The following is a 22,757-nucleotide window of genomic DNA, read 5'->3' as shown; positions in this document are numbered from 1 at the left end:
GGCTTTTGGCCACCTCCTCATCAAAGGGTATCGGCAGCGGAACAATTTTGATTCAGGATCATATCAAGGGAGACTGACGATTCAGGATCATATCAGTTTCGATGGCATGTAAACAACAAGACCTTCTGATTGGATGCATTAGGAACTCCATCGCTGGAGATGGCCTAGGTGGCCTCCATGTCTCCCTCTTTGTCAAAACTCTATGCTCGTCAATGAAGAATTTGGTGTGGCCGCGGTGGGAGCCGGTGCTTGTGGCCGGTGAAGATTTTTCATCCCAAACCTTCTTTTCGGTGTGGGCGGCGGCACAGTGGTGGTTTCCAGCGGCGGCGGTGGCCGGTGGGGTGGCGGATGGGTCTTGATCACCCATTCCGATGACGGGGGTTGTCATCGGCGGCGACAACGACGCGTGGGGTGGTGGATGCGGGAAGGATGTAACCGCGCAGCGGGGGGAAAGAGACGGGACAATTTTTACTTGGCCGCACGGCCGGGGCCGAGTATATTTATGCGCCGCGGGGGAAGGTTTCGGCGGAGGAGTAAAAAATTTAATCCCTCATATGTGGTTTAGTAGAGTAAAATAATTTTTTTACTCCATTACAGTTTTTTTGGGATCAGCTAAAGATGCTCTCGCACAATACGGTGCACGTATGGAGTAGGTATTTATCTAGGGTTCCGATAACTGCCACACGTGTGGTGTATCGGGTAGTTGTGCCACACGCCTCGTGTGGCATGGACAGCAATCAGCCCATACACCTACATGTGGGCAAAACAACTAATGCCCACACACATCTTTTTTTCCCTCCTGAACCCTCTCACACGCGTGCGTGTGGGCGAAATTGATAACGCCCACACGCCCGTATGTCAGGCATCGTACCCTTCTGGTCCCGCACGCGACGCGTGATGCCCACCGCGCGCCCGTAGTTGCCATGGTCCAGACCCTCGTCCATGTTCGTTTATCTGTAGTTGCCATGTCGCTGAACTACGGTTGCCATGTCGGACAACTGCAGTTGCCATGGTTGTTCAACTGCAGTTGCCATGTATGGTCTGATCTAATGTAGTTGCCATGATTTCATAACTTTAGGAGTTGCCACATATTAACACTAGGCAGTTGAGAGAGTTGTCATGTGCTCACGAGCATGCTAGGGCAGTTGTCATGTAAAAAGGAAGAGTTGCCATCTGCTTACGTGCACGTTAGGGCAGTTGCCATGTACGTGCACGTTGGGGCAGTTGCCATGTACCATGCAAAAACACATGGCAACTCGGTAAAAGACAGTTGCCATCTGCTTACGTGCACACTAGGCAGTTGCCGTGTACCCTGCAAAAACACATGGCAACTCAGGTAAAAAAAGAGAGTTGCCACCTGCTTATAAAGCACACTAGAGACAGTTGCCATGTGCGCTCCAAAAACACATGGCAACTAGCAGCTTACGTGTGGGAGAGGAGACGGACGTGTGGGCGAGATGGCAAATGCCCACACACCAGCCCTTGTGCGTGACTGAAAACTGGTGTGTGGGTGAACTGCTAAACGCCCACACACCGGCCACTCCGTGTGGTAAAATAGATGTGTGGGCGAACTATGTCATACACCACACACACGCCCTGTCCTACGTGACACAGAAAATCAGCCAGATTATGTCAAGATTCGTGCATATATTATTGGACGGTGATGAATGCGTGTGGTTGAGATGATCAACGCCCACACGTGTGGGCGTTAATATTTTCGTTTATCTAATATCTCAGCGTGGATATGCCCAGTCGACTCGGAGCCTGCGGTCGCCGACGAGGTGGCCGTTGAGCTTGTTCATGGCCTCCTCCGCGTTGTCGCGGCTCTGGAACGCGACCCAACCGAAGCCGACGCGGTCGTCGAGACTCAGCCTCGTGAGTGTGCACCCGACGAGCGCTCCGAACCGCCTGAAGAGCCAGTTGAGCTCGCGTTCACCGGGTATCGCGCTCAGCGGCACGTTGGTCACTCGTACGAGGCGTCGCAGCTGGTCAGTCTCAGAGCAGGAGGAGGCCAGCAGCAGCGGGTGACTCCCCGGACGGCACCGCTCCGCGCAGGTGCTGAGGCGGATACGCCCGTGGATGTAGTTCTAGGGGCAGAAGTGATCGTTGTCGTGGAGTCTGCCTACTCCGCAGACGCCGCATGTCCTCTTCTCACTGCGGCGGTGCTCATCATCTGAGAGAAAACACGTGGGATGTCGTCAGTACCCTACACGCTTGGTCGATTATAGAAGTACGTACACCGGTCATATGCGTACGCACGTTTCTTGTCGTCCTGCTCCTTGGCCGGCGCCGTGCCCTCCTGCCGCCCGTTTCTGCACCCCGTGCGCGCGGCAGAGGGTTTGGGTTGGATGGCTTTTCAGATGTGCACGAACGCGTGTTAGTGTCCGTGTATGGAGCATGACGGTAATTAATAAGCAAAACCTACATATATATTCCCTCACAAAAAAATTGCATATTGTTTGTGCACGAACCTTGCGGCGCTGGCGCACACGACTTCTTGACAATCTTCTTCTTTATCGTAGCCGCTCTGGCCTTTCTCCTCTTCTTCTTCTCGCCGATCTTCCTCCGCTGTCTGCGGCTGGCCATCTCCTCGACTTTCCGGCGGTTGGTTTCTTCTCTAACGTTTCCTTCCTTACTTATTAACCCTGTGGTGTACTTTTAACTGCCAATGAGACTTGGAAGGTTTGGATACCAAATTCGACCGTGACTCGGATCGAATGCTTTTGTTACTCTATCTTAATCTAAAAGCAACACCACGTACGCACTACCACGTACACAGAGAGATACCCGCCGCGCCGATCTCCTCCATTCTTTTTTTAGAAAACTTTCGGTCTATTCATCTTCTATCATTTTTTTAAAAAAGGAGGATGACTCCCCGACCTCTGCATCTGGGCGATGCATATAGCCACTTTATTAATTATTAACACAAAACCTTACAAAGCCATACAACAGCAAGACTAAAGCCACCGTCTAAGCAACAATTATCGTTACACCTATCCAATTGATGAAGGGGCGCAGATAGTCTGGGCCTAATACCAAACAGACATCGCAGCCAAACCTAAACATCTAAGACCTGAGGTCCTAACCAGGACGCCTGCCGGGTATGGGGCACCTACCAGTCCGGCGCACTCCTCAACCTATGAGGCCGCCGCAGCCACCTGTCACAAATCCATCTTCAGATCTATACTGTTGTATGTACCGTGCCAGGTCTCTCTACCATCGACGCCACCACGACGCCCGACAATGTCGTCCTCCTGCGCGAGTCCATCCTCCTACAGTGAACTCCGAATCTGCACTGCGCCACGCCGTCAAGAATCGTCGCCATCAGTGTGTAGGATGAAGCACCGCTCCACCAAAGACTCCGTCCTCTGGTCCCTCGATCACATGTGTACCTCCAAAAATGACGCCCCCAAGGGAGGAACGACACCAGAGCACCGCCGTCATCCGATCATCCGATCTAGGGTTTCCCCCGGAGGTAGCAGAGAGTGGCCTTGAACTTCTCCACGGCGATGCCTTCAAGAAGGGAACGACGCAGATAGTGCCGCCATCGCCGGCCTTAGTAGAAGCCGAAGGCAAGTTTTCACCCAGATCAGTTCGAAGGAATCCAACTCTCGTGCACGGGCCACCGTCACCACCAGCACCACCAGGCAGACCCTGGAGTACCGGCAGATCAGCGAGCCACCGGCACCACCGCATCCAGATCGCCGGCCACGCAGGGCCGCCGCCATCCCCCGCGCCGTCCGGGTCAGAGACGGAGCCGCCGACCGCGCACAGGGACCGCCGCCGCCTGCACACGCCGGAGCGCCGCCGAGGTCCCAGCTCCCGCCACCGCTTGTCGACGCCAACCTCCGCCCGAGCACTGGCGCCACCGTGGAGCCATCAGATCGGGGAGGGAGACGTCGCGCGCCGACCACCCTCGCGGACCCCGCCGCACGCCCGAGCGCCGGCGCCACCGCGACGTCATCAGATCGGGAGGAAGGAGGAGCCCGCGCCTCGCCGCCCCGCGCAGACCACGCCGCCGCCATCACCGCAGCGCCACCAAAGGGGAGCCCCGCAGATCCGCCGGTGACCCGACTTGCCGCCGAGCCGAGCGCCGCCGCGAGGGCCGGCCGTCCCGCACCGCCCAGGAGCCTCGCGAGGAGGGAGGAAGCCCCGCCGCCGCCGACGCACGCGCGGGCTTTGCCCGGCGGTGTCCCCTGGCGACGGCGAGGGAGAAGGACGGCGAAGGAAGGGAGCGGCGGCGGCGATCTAGGGTTCCGCCCGGGCCGCTCGCGGGAGCGGCACGGGGGATGGGAGAGTGTCTCGACCTGCCTACTCTGGTGGGTCGATCCCCCCGTTTGGGGCTATTCATCTTCCATCATGGCAGTACAACGAACACTAGAAATAATAAAAATTACATCCAGATCCATAGACCACCTAGCGACGACTACAATCACTGAAGCGAGCCGAAGGCGCGCCACCATCATCATCCCCCCCCCCTCGCCGGAGCCGCACAACTTGTTGTAGTAGACAGTCGGGAAGTCGTCGTGCTAAGGCCCCGTAGGACCAGCGCACCAGAACAACAATCGTCGCTGATGAAGAATAACGTAGATCGAAAGGATCCAACCTGAAGACACACGAACATAGACGAACCACAACCAGATCCGAGAAAATCCACCGAGGATAGATCCGCCGGAGACACGCCTCCACACGCCCACCAACGATGCTAGACGCACCACCGGAACGGGGACTAGGCGGGAAGACCTTTATTTCATCTTTAGAGAGCCGCCGCTATCTCGTCTTCTTGAGTAGGACACAAACTCCAACAAATCTTGAAGGAACAACTAACAACGGAGCCCTCCCTCCGGCCCTTGCCAGGATCCACCGCGCCCCCATGGCCCTAGGGCCACCGGAGACGAGGCGGACCTGCAGCGGAGCCGGCGAGAGGCACGAACCCTAGCTTTTCTTGAAGGAGGAGGCGGCGGCTGGAAAGAGTTCCTGCGTGATCTCTGTCGTGGTTCTTAGACTGACAGTAGAATAGGGGGGTAGGAATGTAGAGGCAAGATCCTAGCTATGGAGGAGTTGTACACACGAGTTTTACGAGTTCAGGCCCTTCTCGAAGGAAGTAACAGCCTTACGTCTCGGAGCCAGGAGGCGGTCGACTGAATATATGCGTGTGAATTACAGAAAGTGCGAACCCCTGTCCCAGAGGAGGGGGGTGGCTTATATAGAGTGCGCCAGGACCCCAGCTCCCCTCTGTTACACAGGGTTCAATGTTCATAAAGGAGGAGCGTTACTGGTAACGTCCAAAGTAAAGTGCTATAAATGTCCATAAAGCTATGGTTTAAACCCCGACCGTTGCGGAGTGAAGGGCTTCTCATTTTTTGGTGGTCGAGTGTCTTCAAGGTGGTCGAGTGAGCACATCTTCATGGTTGAGTGGATGATGGTTTCTCTTCGACTGCTTCTGATTCTTTGTAGTGATGTCCTTGGGAAGGGTATGTTGGATAGGTCCATGACCCTACCCTAGGTACATAGCTTCATCATTAGCCCCCGAATGGATCAGGGTTTGAGTGAGGAAGGAGTTGGGAACACTTCCGACTCATTCTTTGTGCTATGAGTATATCATGCTCTGGAACAACGGATTAAGGAGACGACGTCGACTCCTTGTTCAGCCACCTTGGTCCATTCTTGGTTTTTGTCGAGTGAATTTTCATGGTAGAATTTCGAATGATAATGTAGAGGGCGTTTGTCTTCAGTCTGGCAAGTTGCTCTGCTCCCCGCGGATTTTGCGGGATTCGAATTTTGGGAAGCGCGCCAGACGGGCGAGACCGTGGTAATCGGGACGGATTAGGCAAGTCTCCTCGATCTCCGCGCCACCTTTTTCACCACGTACTACGCGCGCGACTGTTGCGGGATTTGTTTAGATCGTCTGGGTCCACTAGTCAGTCACTCGGGGAACGACCTTATAAAAGGCGCCGGACCAGGCCTCTGCCGCGTGCGCTCCCATTCTCTTTTCTTCTTCCTCCGACCTTTCCGCCACGCTCGCTTCTGCTTTCGTCGCCGGACCCTCGCTCGAACTCGATCCGTCGCCATGGGGAAAGAGAAGACGGTGGCGCTGGAGCGCGCGAAGAAGGCGACCGCGAAGGCGAAGGGCAAGCGGACCAGCCGGGGCGGATCCTCGTCGAGATCCGTCCTGCCGCCGGGCTGGATCCAGGGCGACTGGATCCGCTCGATGATCAGCCAGGACGACCTCGACGACCTGGTGGAGGGGGGACTGATCCCCCACAAGTCGGCACGGCTCTCGAAGAACGAGACTGAGCCGCAGCCAAGGGGGGTGAGTGTGTTCTCCTCGCCACCCACGTAGATCGCGGATTCTCACTACCTCCCCATCCTTTCTTTCGGGGCTTTTTGAATTTCTTTGGGGCTCAGCTCCACCATTTCACTCCAAACACCATAGTCTATCTGGCTGCTTTCGTGTCGATGTGTGAAAATTTCTTGGGCTGTCGGCCGCACTGGGGTCTTTTCAAACACATCTTCACCTGCCGCTCCCAGTCGGTCAAAAAGGCCAATCCGAGTGATGAGAGGACGCAAGTGATCCAGATCTGCTGGGGCCTGGGGATGCAGATGAGGAACAAGAGCACCTTCCCAGCAATGATCCTTCCCGACTCGGTCCGGGGCTGGCAGTCGCCTTGGTTTTACTGTAAGGACCAGCCGACCCCGGGTCAGTCGACTGGACTTCCTCCCTTTTCTTTGGCTTGAGTGGAGAAGCCCGCCCCCTGAAGGTGGTTTCAGAAGAGAAGGCGCAGGTCAAGGTGCTGGTCGAGCGGGTCGTCCAACTCGTCCGCGACGGGGTGACTAGGATGGACCTGTTGGAGGTCTTTCTCGGTCGACGCATCCAACCGCTTCAGGCACATGATCATCCGATGTGGATGTACTTTGGGCTCGAGGATTCCACTTGGATCCACCCGGAGGACGTCAGCAAGGACACCTTGGAGAAGTGGCTGATGGGGATCACCAGCAACAAAGACAACCCTCAGGGGTCTAGGAGGGTGATTCCATTCGACAACTCGCGTCAGCCGGAGAAGGTATGATTCTGTTTTATCAAGTATCTTTCCGATTCACTGTGTGACATCTTGTTGATGGTCGACTGAATTTCCTTTGATCGTTGTCTTTTTAGGCCCTCATCGACATGTACTCAATGCCCAACGGAGTGCAGGAGCAAGACGTCAAGGAAGGAGCGAGCGGGGGCGAGAGCGGCGAAGGGTACTCGGATGCTGAGGAGGACGAGGAGAGCGACGAATCGACTGATGACGAAGAGGTCGACTCGCCTCCTCACAGGGAGAGGATATCCAAACACGCTCATGACCCGGCGAGCGCTCCGGGCCTGGTGGCCGCGCCGATTGGGCAGTCTTCGAAGCGTCCCAGGACGTCTTCCCCAACGCTGATTGAGAAGGCTCCGAAGCAGCCCAAAGTTGTGCCGCCTCCAGCGCCGAAAGCACCGAAAGCCACCTCCTCCAAACCGCCAAAGGCTTTGCCCAGGATCAAAGTGACCGTCCCTACTATCTCCGGGTAATCATCTGACTTGTTCTTTTCGTCGATTCGAGTAACATGACGTAACTGACTGGATGCGGGTCTTTGCAGTGCTGCTACGTCAGGAACCTCCTCTCTCCAGTACCGAGACGAGGAGATGGAAGACGCGGTTACCTCTAACCCAGGTAAAAACTCTTATGATCTTCTTCTTGATTCCTTGGTCGATTGCATTCTAGTGGTTCACTTGGGGTCGAATGGTCTATCTTGCAGCTCCACCCAACGTCATCGATCTTCCAGATGACGATGAAGATGTGGCTCTTAAGCCCAGGAAGAGCAAGAAGGCAGCAGCTGGCAAGATGTCTCGGCAAGGGCCAACAACAACACCACCCGTCCGTCAATCTGAAGACGCGGGCAGGGCCTCTGTAACCTTCGCTGCACCCTTGTCGAGTGAGCACCCCACATCATCGCCTGCACCTGTGATTCCTTCAGTCGTCCAACTCCATGCCACGGAACTCCAAGCTGCCACACCTGGGTCGTCTGCTCTCTTTTTCACCAGCTACCCCGTCCCAGATAACCAGTCGGAAGCGGCTGCGGAAGCCATCCGACAGGTTGACGCGATGATGGAGCAGGTGAAGACGGTGCATGAGAATAGCCAGGCTGCCTACGATGCCAGCGCTGCTCTTCGGGCTAATGTCCAGGTGAGTAGACTTTCCGACTGCTCTTGTTCTATGAGGATATGCTACCCGAAAAATTTTCTTCTACACAATCTCCTGTTGTTTGCGTCGAATCAGAGCACCCGCTGGGTGTTTTGTTGTCTTTGGTAGTTGTTGTCCTTCCACTCACTCTGGGCGAGTGGGATCTGAACCGGTGGGGGCACGCTAAGTGCACCCACTGGGTGTAGTCCCCGAGACCGCGGTCGACTGCTGGCAGTCGACTGGGGTCTGAGTTCTACCTTCCTTTCTTTTTCTTTTCTTACACTCGACTCAGGCGGACCGGTCGAGTAGGATCTGAACCGGTGGGGCCATGCCAAGTGCACCCACTGGGTGTAGTCCCCAAGACCGCAGTCGACTACTGGTAGTCGACTGTGATCTGAACAGCTTTTTTTTGACTTGGTCCGGGCGGACCGGTCAAGTTGGATCAGCGGGGGCACGCCAAGTGCACCCACTGGGTGTAGCCCCCGAGACCGGAGTCGACTGTGTGCAGTCGGCTGGGGTCTAAGCGAACTTCTTTAGGTTTTATTCACTCGGAAGTAAACAACCTTGATCTTATCGACTGACCCGTCTTTTGCCTTCTGCAGAAGTCTTGTACTCTTATTTCCAAGTTTGCTGAACTTGAGGAGAAGCAGAGGCAACTCAACCTCGACTTGGAATTGGCCCAGCAGAATCTGAAGAAAGCTCAAGACGAAGCTGCTGGTATGGAAGGTAACTGGCTGTCGACTGACTTTCAATATATTCCTTTGATCTCTTGTTTGATTCGATTGCTTCTTTTGCAGAGAAAATGAAGTTGGCTCTGGAGAAGAAGGACTCGGACCTCGCCGCCGCGCAAAAAGCAGCCCAAGATAAAACTGCTCTCGCAGACCAGAAGCTTGCTTCAGTCGGAACGCTGGAAGGGGACGTGAACAAACTGAAATCTTGTCTCAATGAAGCTAACCGTGAAGTGACTAGTCTGAAGAAGGACAAGGTTGCCCTGAACGAAAAACTGGAGTCTGCGATACGCAAGAGGAATGACACGGAAGCTTATCTGAGGACTCTTGCCAAGAAACTCTATCTCACGCTGGAAGGTATTTCTTTTAAACCGACTGTGTTGATGCTTGCGATCGGATCTTGCTCGGTCGACTCACTAATTTTTGGCTGCATAATTCTGCCAAGACTTCGACGAGGAAACTGGAAAGGTCGAGACGGGTCTGGACCCTATCACTTCTCCAGTTTGCGATGAAACTGCAATGAACGTGCTCCGACTGGAGTCCCGTATCGCCAGCGCCACAAGCTACCTCGTGCGCCTGAAGGAGGCAGTCTCCCGAATCGACTCATTGCTTTGGCCGAGGGCGACGCTTCAAAATAACCTGGAATCCCTGATGGCTCAACTGAACGAGATCCCTGACCGAGTGCAAGAATGGAAGAAGTCCTCCGCCCGGTGTGGTGCTGACGTGGCGCTGTCCTTGGTGCGAGTCCATTGCAAGGAGGCTCGTGAAGACAAGCTGGCTGCGGTCAAAGTCGCTAACACCAAAAAGCATGACTTCCAGTCCTTCATGGAGACTTTCATTGCTGCCGCTACTTGGATCGCTGATGGGATCAACCTGGACTCATTCGTGGAGCCTGCCAGCCCTCCTTCTGCCGAGTGAACAAACTTATGAGACTTGAATCTGCTTTAAATTTGCCTCGGAATGCCTAGTGATTGCTGTAACCGTTAAACTCCTTCGGGCTTGATGCCTGAATACTTTTGATTTGCTGCTTGGAACTTTAGGATTTATCCAAATTTGGTTTATCTCCGAATGTTCTTGCGTTTTGACTTCGAATGGACTTTGTTCACTGCTCGGAATAGTCTTTGCACTGGAGATGCAGCTCTGAAGTGGTGGCTCCAGTCGACCTGGGCTTCGTCGTCCTTGCGGATAGGGATGGAGCACACGGTTGTACTTGTGCCGTAGCTCTAAAGGAGAAGGTTGCAGTCGACCTGCACCTCGTCTTCCTTGCGGATATGGATGGAGCGCACGTTGTACTTGTGTCGTAGCTCTGAAGGAGAAGGTTGCAGTCGACCTGCACCTCGTCGTCCTTGCGGATATGGATGGAGCGCACGTTGTACTTGTGCCGTAGCTCCGAAGGAGAAGGTTGCAGTCGACCTGCATCTCGTCGTCCTTGCGGATAGGGATGGAGCGCACATTGTACTTGCGCCGTAGCTCTGAAGGAGAAAGTTGCAGTCGACCTGCGCCTCGTCGTCCTTGCTGATAGGAATGGAACGTACGTTGTACTTGTGCCGTAGCTCCAAAGGAGAAGGTTGCAGTCGACCTGCACCTCGTCGTCCTTGCGGATAGGGGTATGTTTCGAACTTAGGTGAGTACTAGATTGCAGCTAAGCCCCCGAATGGGAGGATTGCTCTCCACTCGGTAGGATTTTTTCAAACTTAGGCGAGTATTGGACTGCAACTAAGCCTCTGAGTGAGAGAACTTAAGCGAGTACTGAACTGCAGCTAAGCCCCCGAGTGGGAGGATTGCTCTCCACTCGGTAGGATTTATTCAAACTTAGGCGAGTATTGGACTGCAACTAAGCCTCCGAGTGAGAGAACTTAGGCGAGTACTGAACTGCAGCTAAGCCCCCGAGTGGGAGGATTGCTCTCCACTCGGTAGGATTTTTCAAACTTAGGCGAGTACTGGACTGTAGCTAAGCCTCCGAGTGGGAGGATTTCTCTCCACTCGGTAGGATTTTTTTCAAACTTAGGCGAGTATTGGACTGCAGCTAAGCCTCCGAGTGGAGGATTGCTCTCCACTCGGTAGGATTTTTCAAACTTAGGCGAGTACCAGACTGCAGCTAAGTCTTCGAGTGATCAAACTTAGACGAGTATTGGACTGTAGCTAAGCCCCCAAGTGGAGGATTGCTCTCCACTCGGTAGGATTTTTCAAACTTAGGCGAGTGCCAGACTGTAGCTAAGTCTCCGAGTGAGGGAACTTAGGCGAGTATTGGACTGCAGCTAAGCCCCCGAGTGGGAGGATTGCTCTCCACTCGTAGGATTTTTCAAACTTAGGCGAGTACCATACTGCAGCTAAGTCTCCGAGTGAGGGAACTCAGGCGAGTGCTGGACTGCAGCTAAGCCCCCGAGTAGGAGGATTGCTCTCCACTCGGTAGGATTTTTTCAAACTTAGGCGAGTACTGGACTGCAGCTAAGCCTCTGAGTGAGAGAACTTAGGCAAGTACTGGACTGCAGCTAAGCCCCCGAGTGGAAGGATTGCGCTCCACTCGGTAGGATTTTTCAAACTTAGGCGAGTACTGGACTACAGCTAAGCCTCCAAGTGAGAGAACTTAGGCGAGTGCTGGAGTGCGGCTAAGCCCCCGAGTGGGAGGATTGCTCTCCACTCGGTAGGATTTTTCAAACTTAGGCGAGTACCAGACTGCAGCTAAGTCTTCGAGTGAGAGAACTTAGGCGAGTACTGGACTGCAGCTAACCCCCCGAGTGGGAGGATTGCTCTCCACTCGGTAGGATTTTCTTTCGAACTTAGGCGAAACGGATTCACGACTAAGCCCACCCACTAGGGGATTTCAGAAGTAAATAAGAACAACAACAATCGTATGAGAGGACCATAAGCTCTTGTCTTTGATAAACAAATTACAAAGGTGTTTCTTATTACATTTTATTCGAACGAGTGCTTAAGTATAAAAGGGGCGGAGCAGCTCCGCGTTCCAAGCCCATGGCTCGTCTTTCTAATGCTCAATACTGTAAAGATGGTATGCTCCATTGTGGAGAACTTTGGTGATGATGAAGGGGCCTTTCCAAGTCGGGGCGTGCTTGTGCGGTTTTTGTTGATCCACTCGAAGAACCAGGTCTCCTTCTTGAAAGGCTCGACCCCTCACATTTCTGACGTGGAATCGACGCAAGTCTTGCTGATAAATGGTCGACCGGATCAAGGCCATCTCTCTTTCCTCCTCTAAGAGATCGACAGAATCTTGCCGGGCCTGATCTGCTTCCTCTTCGGAGAAGAGCTTGACTCGGGGTGCACTGTGGAGCAAGTCACTTGGCAGAACAGCTTCGGCTCCATAGACTAATAAGAAAGGAGTTCGTCTGGTCGACCGATTAGGAGTTGTCCTTAAACCCCACAGAACTGATGGAAGTTCATCAACCCAAGCGCCTGCTGCGTGTTTGAGATCACACATCAGTCGGGGTTTCAGTCCTTTGAGAATTAGGCCGTTGGCTCTTTCTGCTTGTCCGTTCGACTGCGGGTGAGCGACTGAAGCATAGTCGACTCGTGTGCCTTGAGAAGCGCAGAAAGCTCTAAACTCATCAGAATCGAAGTTCGACCCGTTGTCTGTGATGATGCTGTGTGGAACTCCATATCTGAATGTCAATTCTCTGATAAAACTGACAGTGGTGCTGGCCTCAAGGTTCTTGATAGGTTTAGCTTCGATCCATTTGATAAACTTGTCGACTGCAACGAGCACATGAGTGAAGCCGCTCCTGCCAATTCTCAGTGGTCCAACCATATCCAGTCCCCAAACAGCAAAGGGCCAGATGAGGGGGATGGTCTTCAGGGCTGACGCTGGCTTGTGAGACATGTCGGAGTAAAACCGGCAGCCTTCACATCTGTCGACTATATCTTTCGCCATTTCATTTGCTCGTGGCCAATAGAATCCAACTTCGTATGCTTTAGCCACGTTGTCCCGAGAGGACGCATGGTGACCACAGGTACCCGAGTGATGTCATTGAGGATCATTCGACCTTCTTCTGGTGTTATGCATTTCTGACCGACTCCAGTCACGCTTTCCCTGAATAGTTGTCCTCTTATCACAGTAAAGGCCTTGGATCGACGGACGATCTGTCGAGCCTCTTCCTCATCCTCTGGGAGTTCTTTCCTGAGGATGTACGCAATGTAGGGCGCTGTCCAGTCGGGTGTAATGGCCAGAATTTCCATGATCAGGTCGACCACGGCTGGGACCTCGACTTCAGTCGGGTCTGTGGCGCTCTTAGGCTGCGGGGGTCTTCAGTAAAAGGATCTTCCTAAACTGTTGGCGTGTGAATATGCTCCAAAAACACATTGCTGGGAATGGATTCTCTCTTGGAACCTATCTTTGCCAAGTCATCGGTTGCTTGATTTTTCAGTCGGGGTATGTGATGGAGCTCTAACCCCTCAAACTTCTTTTCCAGCTTCCTCACCGCGTTGCAGTAACCAGTCATGGCTGGGCTTCTGACGTCCCACTCCTTCATCACTTGATTGACTATCAAATCTGAGTCGCCGTAGACCATGAGGCGACAGACGCCGAGTGAGATGGCCATACGCAACCCATACAGGAGTGCTTCATATTCTGCTTCATTGTTGGAGGAATCAAAGTGAATGTGGAGGACATATCTGAGCCTGTCTCCTCGGGGGGATACTAGTACTACCCCAGCACCAAAACCATTCAGCATTTTGGATCCGTCAAAGAACATGGTCCAGTGCTGTGAGTGAACTTGAGTCGGCAGTTGCTGTTCGATCCACTCGGCGAGGAAATCTGCTATTGCTTGGGACTTGATAGCTTTCTTTGCCTCAAACTTGATATCCAAGGAAAGGAGTTCAATCACCCATTTTGCCACTCGACCAGTTGCATCTCTGTTGTGCAGAATCTCTGATAATGGAGCATCGCTGACGATTGTAATAGAGTGATCAGAGAAATAGTGTGCAACCTTCTTCGTGGTCATGTAAATCCCGTAGACAAGTTTCTGATAGTGCGGATATCTCTGCTTTGACGGAGTCAGGACTTCAGAAATATAATAAACTGGGCGCTGAACTTTATAAGCTTTTCCTTCTTCTTCCCGCTCGACCGTAAGTACTGTACCGACGACTTGTCCCGTGGCTGCTATATAAAGCAGTAGAGGCTCTTTGCTGATTGGAGCAGCAAGCACCGATTGGGTGGAAAGCAGGGCTTTTAGCTCTGCAAATGCTGCGTCAGCTTCTGGGGTCCACTCAAACTTATCTGATTTCTTCATCAGTCGGTAAAGAGGTAGCGCGTTTTCACCGAGGCGAGAAATGAATCGACTTAGGGCGGCCAAGCAACCAGTAAGCTTCTGGACATCATGCACATGCACATGGCATTTCATTCGGAGTATAGCACCCACTTTCTCTGGGTTAGCATCGATTCCTCGTTCGGAATGGAGGAAACCGAGTAATTTTCCGCCCAGAACTCCAAACGTGCACTTTGATGGATTGAGCTTGATATCATACCTTCTGAGGCTGGCAAAGGTTTCAGCAAGGTCAGTCAGTAGGTCGGAACCTTTAAATGACTTGACCACAATGTCATCCATGTATGCTTCCACATTCCGACTGGTCTGAGTGAGCAGGCACTTCTGAATCATCCGCATGAATGTGGCTCCAGCGTTCTTCAGACCGAATGTCATTGTGACATAACAGAAGCACCCAAACGGGGTGATAAAAGCTGTCTTTATCTCGTCAGGTCCGTACAGACGGATCTGGTGGTACCCGGAGTAGGCGTCCAAAAAGGACAAACGCTCGCACCCTGCAGTCGAGTTGACTATCTGGTCGATGCGAGGGAGAGGAAAGTGATCTTTCGGGCAGGCTCGATTGATATGCTTGAAATCAATGCACATGCGAAGTGAGTCATCCTTCTTTGGGACCATGACAACATTGGCTAACCACTCGGAGTGGTAAATCTCTCGGATAAACTCAGCTGCCAAAAGCCGAGCCACCTCTTCACCGATTGCCTTTCTCTTCTGTACGGCGGACCGTCGAAGATGTTCTTTAACTGGTTTCACTTTTGGGTCAACTCGCAAACGATGTTCAGCCAGTCCCCTGGGAACACCCGGCATGTCAGAAGGCTTCCATGCAAAGATGTCCCAGTTCTCACGGAGGAACTGGATGAGCGCTTCTTCCTATTTGGAGTCGAGTGTGGTTGAAATGTGAGTCGGAGCAGCATTGAGATCTGTCGGGTGAATGTGAATCGACTTCGTTTCATCGGACGACTGGAATGCTGAATCTGTGGCTGGCTTCTTGGCTCGCAATAAATCACTCGGATCTGCATTTTTCTGGTATTCTTGCAATTCTACCATGGCCATCTGAGTATCGGCGATCTTTGGGCCCTTCTGGAAGCACTCTTCTGCCTTCTTCCGATTACCAGAGATAGTGATCACCCCTTTGGGACCAGGCATCTTCAATTTGAGGTACACGTAACATGGTCGAGCCATAAATCGTGCATAAGCTGACCTGCCCAGAATTGCATGATAAGCACTCTGGAAATCCACAACTTCAAATGTCAACTTTTCTTTGCGGTAATTTTTGGAATCACCGAAAACCACGTCTAGTGCAATCTGACCGAGAGATGCGGCCTTCTTGCCTGGAATGATCCCATGGAAACTCATATTGCTTTCACTGAACCTGGACATCGGAATGCCTATTCCTTTTAACGTCTCTGCATACAGTATGTTCAGGCCACTGCCACCGTCCATCAGGACCTTTGTCAGTCGAGTGCCTTTGACCACCGGGTCGACCACCAGTGCTTGCCTCCCAGGGGTGGCTATGTGTGCTGGATGATCAAACTGGTCGAATGTAATGGTAGTCTGTGACCACTTCAAGTAACTGGGTGTCGTCGGGGCGACCATGTTCACTTCTCTGTTGATGCTTTCAATCAACTTTTGCTCTCAACGTCAGCAAAAGTCATCAGAGTGGAATTCACATGGGGATAACCATCATCGTCCCCTTCCTCATCCTCGGCCTTGTCTGCTTCCTTCTCCTTTTCCTTGGGCTGTTTCTCTTGGAATTGCTGGATTAGGAGCCGACACTGCCGAGTGGTGTGCTTCGGGTAAATGAAATTACCCTCTTCATCTTTTTTGGTGTGGATATGGCACGACAGATCCAACACGTCATTTCCATCTTGATCTTTCACTTTCTTGGGGTTCCACGACCCTTTGGGCTTCCCCTTAAACTTTCCTTGAACCACAGCCAAGGCTTCACCCGGAGTAGCTGGCTCGGCCTTGCGCTTCTGTTTCCGACCGGAGTTTCCTCCTCCGGCTTCATGGGCGACTGCTTTGTGCTTGCCACTCCGGAGTCGTTCTTCTTCTTCACCATTGGCATACTTGGTGGCAATCTCCATCATCCGAGTCAGTGTCATATTTTCTGTCTGACCGAATTTCAGATTCAACTCCCGATACCTCACACCTTCCTTGAAGGAACAAATTGCCTGATGATCAGACACATCCTCTACCGTGTGGTGTAGGGTGATCCATCTCTGGATATAATCCCTCAAAGTTTCATTCAGTTTTTGAACACAACACTGTAATTCTGTCAAACCTGCCGGCCGTTTGCAAGTGCCCTCGAATGTTCTGACAAACACTTGGACGAGATCTTCCCAAGTACAAATACTGCTAGGCGCCAACTGATTCAGCCATGCTCTAGCCGATCCCTCCAACATCAGAGGAAGGTGTTTCATGGCCACTTCATCATTGCCGCCACCAATCTGGACAGCCACTCGGTAGTCTTCAAGCCAAGTGTCAGGCTTGGACTCTCCAATGAACTTACTGACTCCAGTCGCCAACCTGAAGTTGGGGGAAATCACCGCAGCTCTGATAGCTCTGCTGAAGCACTCTGGACCTGAGACATGCACCCTGTTGCTGGTTTACAGATCCCTGTCATGGCCCTCTCGGTGAGCTCTGTTTCTGTCGACCAAGCCCTGGACGAGAATAGATCTCACATCAAAGCCTGGCTCCCTGGGCTCGACTGGAATACCTCGCCCAACACCATGAGGGAGTCTGTCTTCATGTTGCCGAGGCACATACGACCTACTCCTTGGGGGAGGCGTGGGCACTCGACGACGATCATCATGATCGGCTCGGTGATCATACTGCTCACGGTTTCTGTACTGATCTCGTCGATCTCCAGGTCCCTCACGCCTCGGGGGCGATCTTGGGCTATGGGCCGACTGAACTGTGTCTGCAACCACGGATCTGCTATGGATCCTATTCCGCGACTGAGATACGACCGTATTCTGCTCTCTCGCTGCCCGGAGCAAGGCTCGGATCTGCACCAGACCTTGGCCAGCTTCTGACTGGGAAGGTTGGATCGACTCTGCTGTCCGGGCAGCAGCTGCTAGATTCTGGATCGGGGTTCGGTATACCTGAGTCGGAGGTGGAAAAAGTTGGCGTCGACTGGATTCGGGAGCACGCTGCCGAGCGCGATCGTCGAGTTCGCGCTGGAGGTTCTCTAGTCGAGTGCGCTCAGCCAAGTTGGCCAAGCGCGCCTGCTCCAAGGCCTGGGCCTCAGGGGTTTCTCCAACTATAGGAGTACGCGGTACATCCATGTTCCGGCGACGAAGTTCCTCCCTCTGCTGCGAAGAGAGGGGTTTGGGGCGGTACTCTTCATGAACGTGCGACGGATCACCGTTCCCGTCACCTCCGTCTTCACGGGTGAAGCCAGGAGGACTGCATGGTCCATTGACCATCAAAATTTCAGCCGCTGGGTCGCTGTTGTCGCACTCGGATACGGTCTCTACGGAGCCAGTCGACAGATCGAACAGGCCATAGAGAGTTTCGTCGGGCTTGATCGCCGCGACTTGAGGGGTGGCCTACTGGCGGGCCACCGCATGCCTCACCCACCGCTAAAGCCTCGACCGACCGGAACGTTTGTTCCGGCGGGCTGCAGGGTGGGGGAAAGCTGTTGGAGCCGATCGATACTGGGTCGACGGCTGCCGCAAGAGGACGCCGCGGACGCACGCGCGAAAGTGCGTCGCCCCGCGGGCGGGGAGCGCGTCGACGTCGAGTGGAGCCTCCTGAAGCCAAGCGGAGTCGTCGGCGACAAACACGAGCGCGCCAAGACGGATCTCGCGGCCCTCAGCCAAACCTCCGCCTGTAAACATGATGAAGGGGATCGAAAAAATTGCAACTTCTCCAACAAGTCGCTAAGACACCTGCCCCAAGGTGGGCGCCAACTGTCGTGGTTCTAAGACTGGCAGTAGAATAGGGGGGGGGTAGGAATGTAGAGGCAAGATCCTAGCTATGGAGGAGTTGTACACACGAGTTTTACGAGTTCAGGCCCTTCTCGGAGGAAGTAACAGCCCTACGTCTCGGAGCCCGGAGGCGGTCGACTGAATATATGCGTGTGAATTACAGAAAGTGCGAACCCCTGTCCCAGAGGAGGGGGGTGGCTTATATAGAGTGCGTTAGGACCCCAGCTCCCCTCCGTTACACAGGGTTCAATGTTCATAAAGGAGGAGCGTTAGTGGTAACGTCCGAAGTAAAGTGCTATAAATGTCCATAAAGCTATGGTTTAAACCCCGACGTTGCGGAGTGAAGGGCTTCTCATCTTCTAGTGGTCGAGTGTCTTCAAGGTGGTCGAGTGAGCACATCTTCATGGTCGAGTGGATGATAGTTTCTCTTCGACTGCTTCTGATTCTTTGTAGAGTTGTCCTTGGGGAGGGTATGTTGGACAGATCCATGACCCTACCCTAGGTACATAGCTTCATCAATCTCCTCGTCTTAGCTCGCTCGCCACTCCGCGGCGCCCAAAAAATGCATGGATCCCGAACGGTGCGAATAGGAACATTACTACTCCTAGAAGAGTGCATCTTCAGTCTAATGTTGCTGATCTTATCGATCCAGTCACAAACTTTTGGGATGAAAATATAGTGAGACAAATGTTGTGGCCAATTGATGCTCAAAGGGTGCTCACTACCCCTACTTATGCATAATATGACGGATTTCATTGCTTGGAGCTATACAAAAAATGAAGTGTTCACTGTTCGACCGGCTTATTTGGAGGAATGGAACCAACAACATGGGAGGAAACTGCAACACGCAAATGATATGGGTAGATTCAATGTCAATCCTATTTAGGGTAAGATTAATTTGGAAATTATCTTGTCAAGCGAATGTCAAAATTTTCATTTGGCATACATTGCATGAAACCCTCTTGTGTCGTCTTGTGCTTGCTAATAGACATATGGAAGTTTCGTCCATCTGCCCATCATGTTTGAATGGGCAAGAAGATACAAAACATCTGTTGTTTCTGTGTCAGAAGGCGAAAGAGGTTTGGTAGAAGCTGGGTTTGCATGAGGCCGTTAGTAAAGCTCGCGCCATTGATTGTGGGGTATGTCGGTTTTGTAGTTCTTAGTTCTTATGCCAGATCAAGATCTATCTACATTGGGCCTCCAGAATGGACGTGAATTGATCGCTATAACAGCTTGATATTTATGATGAGAGAAATGTAAGTTGGTTCATGAAGAAAAGTCTGAAGATGCGTACCAAACTTCGGTGAGGGCTTGTGCTATAATAACAAAGTATGTTAATGCCCACTCCCCGAAGACAACAACAGAATAGAGGGATGGAGCAAACCTCCTACGGGTTTTGTGAAGCTGAATGTTGATGCTTTTTTTATCATGGCCTGCTTTCGGGCACAAGGTTGTCCTCAAAGATGACAATGAAAGGTTCATTATTGGCGGGAAATCAAAATGGATGGGCGTGCAAATGTTTTGACAGCGAAAGCGTTGGCTCTAAGATTTGACTTATTACTTGCACAAAAGGTGGGATGTAATCGTCTTGTGGTTAACTCCAACAATATGGAAGTAATTGATTCAATGAAGAATGGAGGACATTCAGCGGGAGCCGCGACGGCAATGTTCAATGATTGTTATTTTATGGCTTGTGATTTTTCTCTTACTAGATTTAAACATTATAACAGGAATCAAATAAGGTTGCTCATAAACTTGCTAGGTTAGCAAAAAATCCGTGACAAGGGATATATTGGTTTGAAGAGCCTGCGAATAATAGTATCTTTTCTTATTGATGATGTAACCATTATTTCCTATTAATAAAGTTGATGTTTTTGTTTTAAAAAATCCGCAATACGTTGCACTTACGGAGTATATATTTCTCAAACATCTCAGCGTGGATATACCGAGTCGACTCGGAACCTGCGATAACCGACGAGGTGGCCGTTAAGCGTGCTGATGGCCTCCTCCACGTGCTCACGGCTCTCGAGCGTGACCCTAGTAACTATTGTTTTCACATGTGCTTTTTTTTTTGCAAAGTAATGGAAATTCACGTTCAGTGTTCGTTTTCAGATTTTCTTGTCTGTTTTTCTATCAACTAAGAATGTCTCTTATCATTTCTGGATTTCAGTTTTTATGCACAACATACAATTTTCAGCATGCAGGGGGGGAGGGGGGTTGGGTGTTGGGGCGAGGGGCGCACCTTAGTTGATCCCCCACGCATCGGCTCCAAGTCAACGTTATCTGGATCGCAAGCAGAATCACACCCAGCTGCCTGCCCGGGCTCAACCTCCATGTCTTCTCCTGTCGCCGGTGAGAATAAGAAGAAGAGGATCGGTAAGTTGGGGAATGAAGGCGCATTGCCTGGACTGGGGGCCGGGGTCAAAGCCAGGAAGACATGAGGTTCTTTTGTTGTGGTCTGCGTTTGCTTGTTAACAGGTTTGTTAGGCGGCTCGTTTCTTTCTATTTAGGAGAAGGCATTCATAGCTAGTTTTATTGAATCAAATAACACTTACATGGGACAGGTTGACGTGCAAATCGTAGAAGGGCCAAAGAGACTGGCGCAAATTCGACTGAGTACTGAATATAGACACGTGTGAAAACGCAAATCAGAAGAAAGAAAAATGGCCAGAAGCAAATAAAAAAACAGACGTCTGATGATTAGTGACTCCTTTGGGAACGCGCTATAGTTGCTCCCACTGTGTGAAGGAAATTCCGCAATACATTGCATGTACGGATTATATTTCTCAAACGTCTCAGCGTGGATATACCCAGTCAACTCGGAGCCTGCGGTCACCGACGAGGTGGCCGTTGAGCTTGTTGATTGCCTCCTCCGCGTGCTCACGGCTCTCGAACGCGACCCACCCGAATCCCACGGGGTCATGGCTCCTCGAGCTCGTTAAGTCGCCCATGAGAAGCGGCCCGAACCGCGTGAAGAGCCCGCGCAACTCGTGCTCGCCGGGGATCACGCTCAGCGGCACGTTGGTCACGCGCACGAGGCGGCGCAGCTGGTGTTGGCTCCCAGAGCCGGAGGCGGAGGCCAGCAAGAGCGGGTGCCTCCCCGGGGGGCACCGCTCTCTGCATGTTCCGAGGCTAAAAGGCCCGTGGATGTAGTTGTAGGGGCAGAAGTGATCGTTCTCGTGGATTCTGCCTACTCCGCAAAGGTCGCATGTCCTCTTCTCACGGCGGCGGCGCTCATCGTCTGGGAGAAAACGAGGGATGTCGTCAGTACACGACTCGATTATAGAATATAGTTAAGTGTGGCTGATTTATTACAACTTTGTACTATTAATTTTATACGTACTGAATTAGCGATACTTATTTTAGGACCAAGGAAGTAGCAGAATATACAAGTCATATCATATGCGTACGCACGTTTCTTGTCGTCCTGCTCCTTGGCCGGCGCCGTTCCCTCCTGCCGCCGGTTTCTGTGTCCTGTGCGCGCGGCAGAGGGTTTGGGTTCGATGGCTTTTGAGACGTGCACAAATAACGCATGTAAGCAAAACCTGCGTATTGTTTGTGTCCAACAAAGAGAGAGAAGCGCACAAACCTTGCGGCGCTGGCGCAGAGGACTTCTTGACGATCTTCTTCTTTATCGTAGCCGCTCTGGTCTTTCTCCTCTTCTTCTTCTCGCCGATCTTCCTCCGCTGTCTGCGGCTGGCCATCTCCTCGACTTTCCAGCGGTTGATTTCTTGTCTATCGTTTTTCTTACTTATTAACCTTGTGGTTTATAGTTATATAACTCTCAATGAAACTTGGAAGGTTTGGATACCTAATTCGACCGTGACTCGGATCGGATGTTTTTGTTACTCTATCTTATAATATTCTAAAAAAGCAACACCTCGTACGCACTACTACGTACGAGAGAGAGCCCCGCCGTATCGATCTCCTCCTTCCTCGCTCCCCACTCCGCGGCGCCCAGAAAAGCTGCATACATGGCACAGGACGCGAGCGCGCGCGCTGCGGCGATCAACTTCTGGAAGGACCCGAACGCCGAGTCGTGCTGCATCTGCGGGGAAGAGGACGCGGGGGAGAAGCACGGCGAGCTCTCCTGCCCCTACGACTACCTGGTGTCCTCGGCCGGGTACGTGCCCTGCAGGGCGCGGCTCGCCGCGGGGAGGGACGACAGGGACGCGCCGTCCGGCCACCGCGCGTTCCTGCGCCGCTTCGTGCGCGTCACCAACCTGCCGGAGCGCTGCCGGCGCCCGGCTCGCATAGCGGAGCTCTTCGCCCGGTTCGGGCCCCTGAGGATGTGGCACGTCGCAATGGACGCCCCCGCGGTGTGCAAGGGCTTCGCATGCGTGGTCTTCGAGCGCCGGGAGGATGCCGAGAAGGCCATTGACGAGCTCAACTGCTATTGCTTTGGCGGCCACAGCTTGCGAATAGACTGGTTTTATCCCAGCGCCTAAAGCTTTGTACTCGTTTTATGAAAGGCTTAGATGTTTGTCGACATCTTGTTATATGCAAATGGTTGGTGTGAACTCTATTATACTTATTTTATTGTATAGCTAACATGTTTGTCCGTTGCAACGGAAGAAAAAAAACCACAGCAAGCATGACTCAACCCCTTCTTCCTCG

The 22,757-nt window shown here is 52.4% G+C and overlaps 1 protein-coding gene across 1 annotated transcript; it reads left to right on the top strand.

Moving 5' to 3' along the window:
- Nucleotides 1-22,114: 22,114 nt before the first annotated feature.
- LOC125507218 (eukaryotic translation initiation factor 3 subunit G-like) lies at nt 22,115-22,588 on the top strand. The gene has a single exon (XM_048671869.1). It carries the CDS (start codon nt 22,115-22,117, stop codon nt 22,586-22,588), a length of 474 nt encoding a protein of 157 aa, XP_048527826.1.
- Nucleotides 22,589-22,757: the final 169 nt, after the last annotated feature.

Source organism: Triticum urartu, chromosome 5 (genome assembly GCF_003073215.2).
Source record: "Triticum urartu cultivar G1812 chromosome 5, Tu2.1, whole genome shotgun sequence".
Classification (NCBI taxonomy): domain Eukaryota; kingdom Viridiplantae; phylum Streptophyta; class Magnoliopsida; order Poales; family Poaceae; genus Triticum; species Triticum urartu.
Note: the sequence above shows the minus strand (reverse complement) of the source record. Positions and strands in the feature narration are given on the sequence as shown.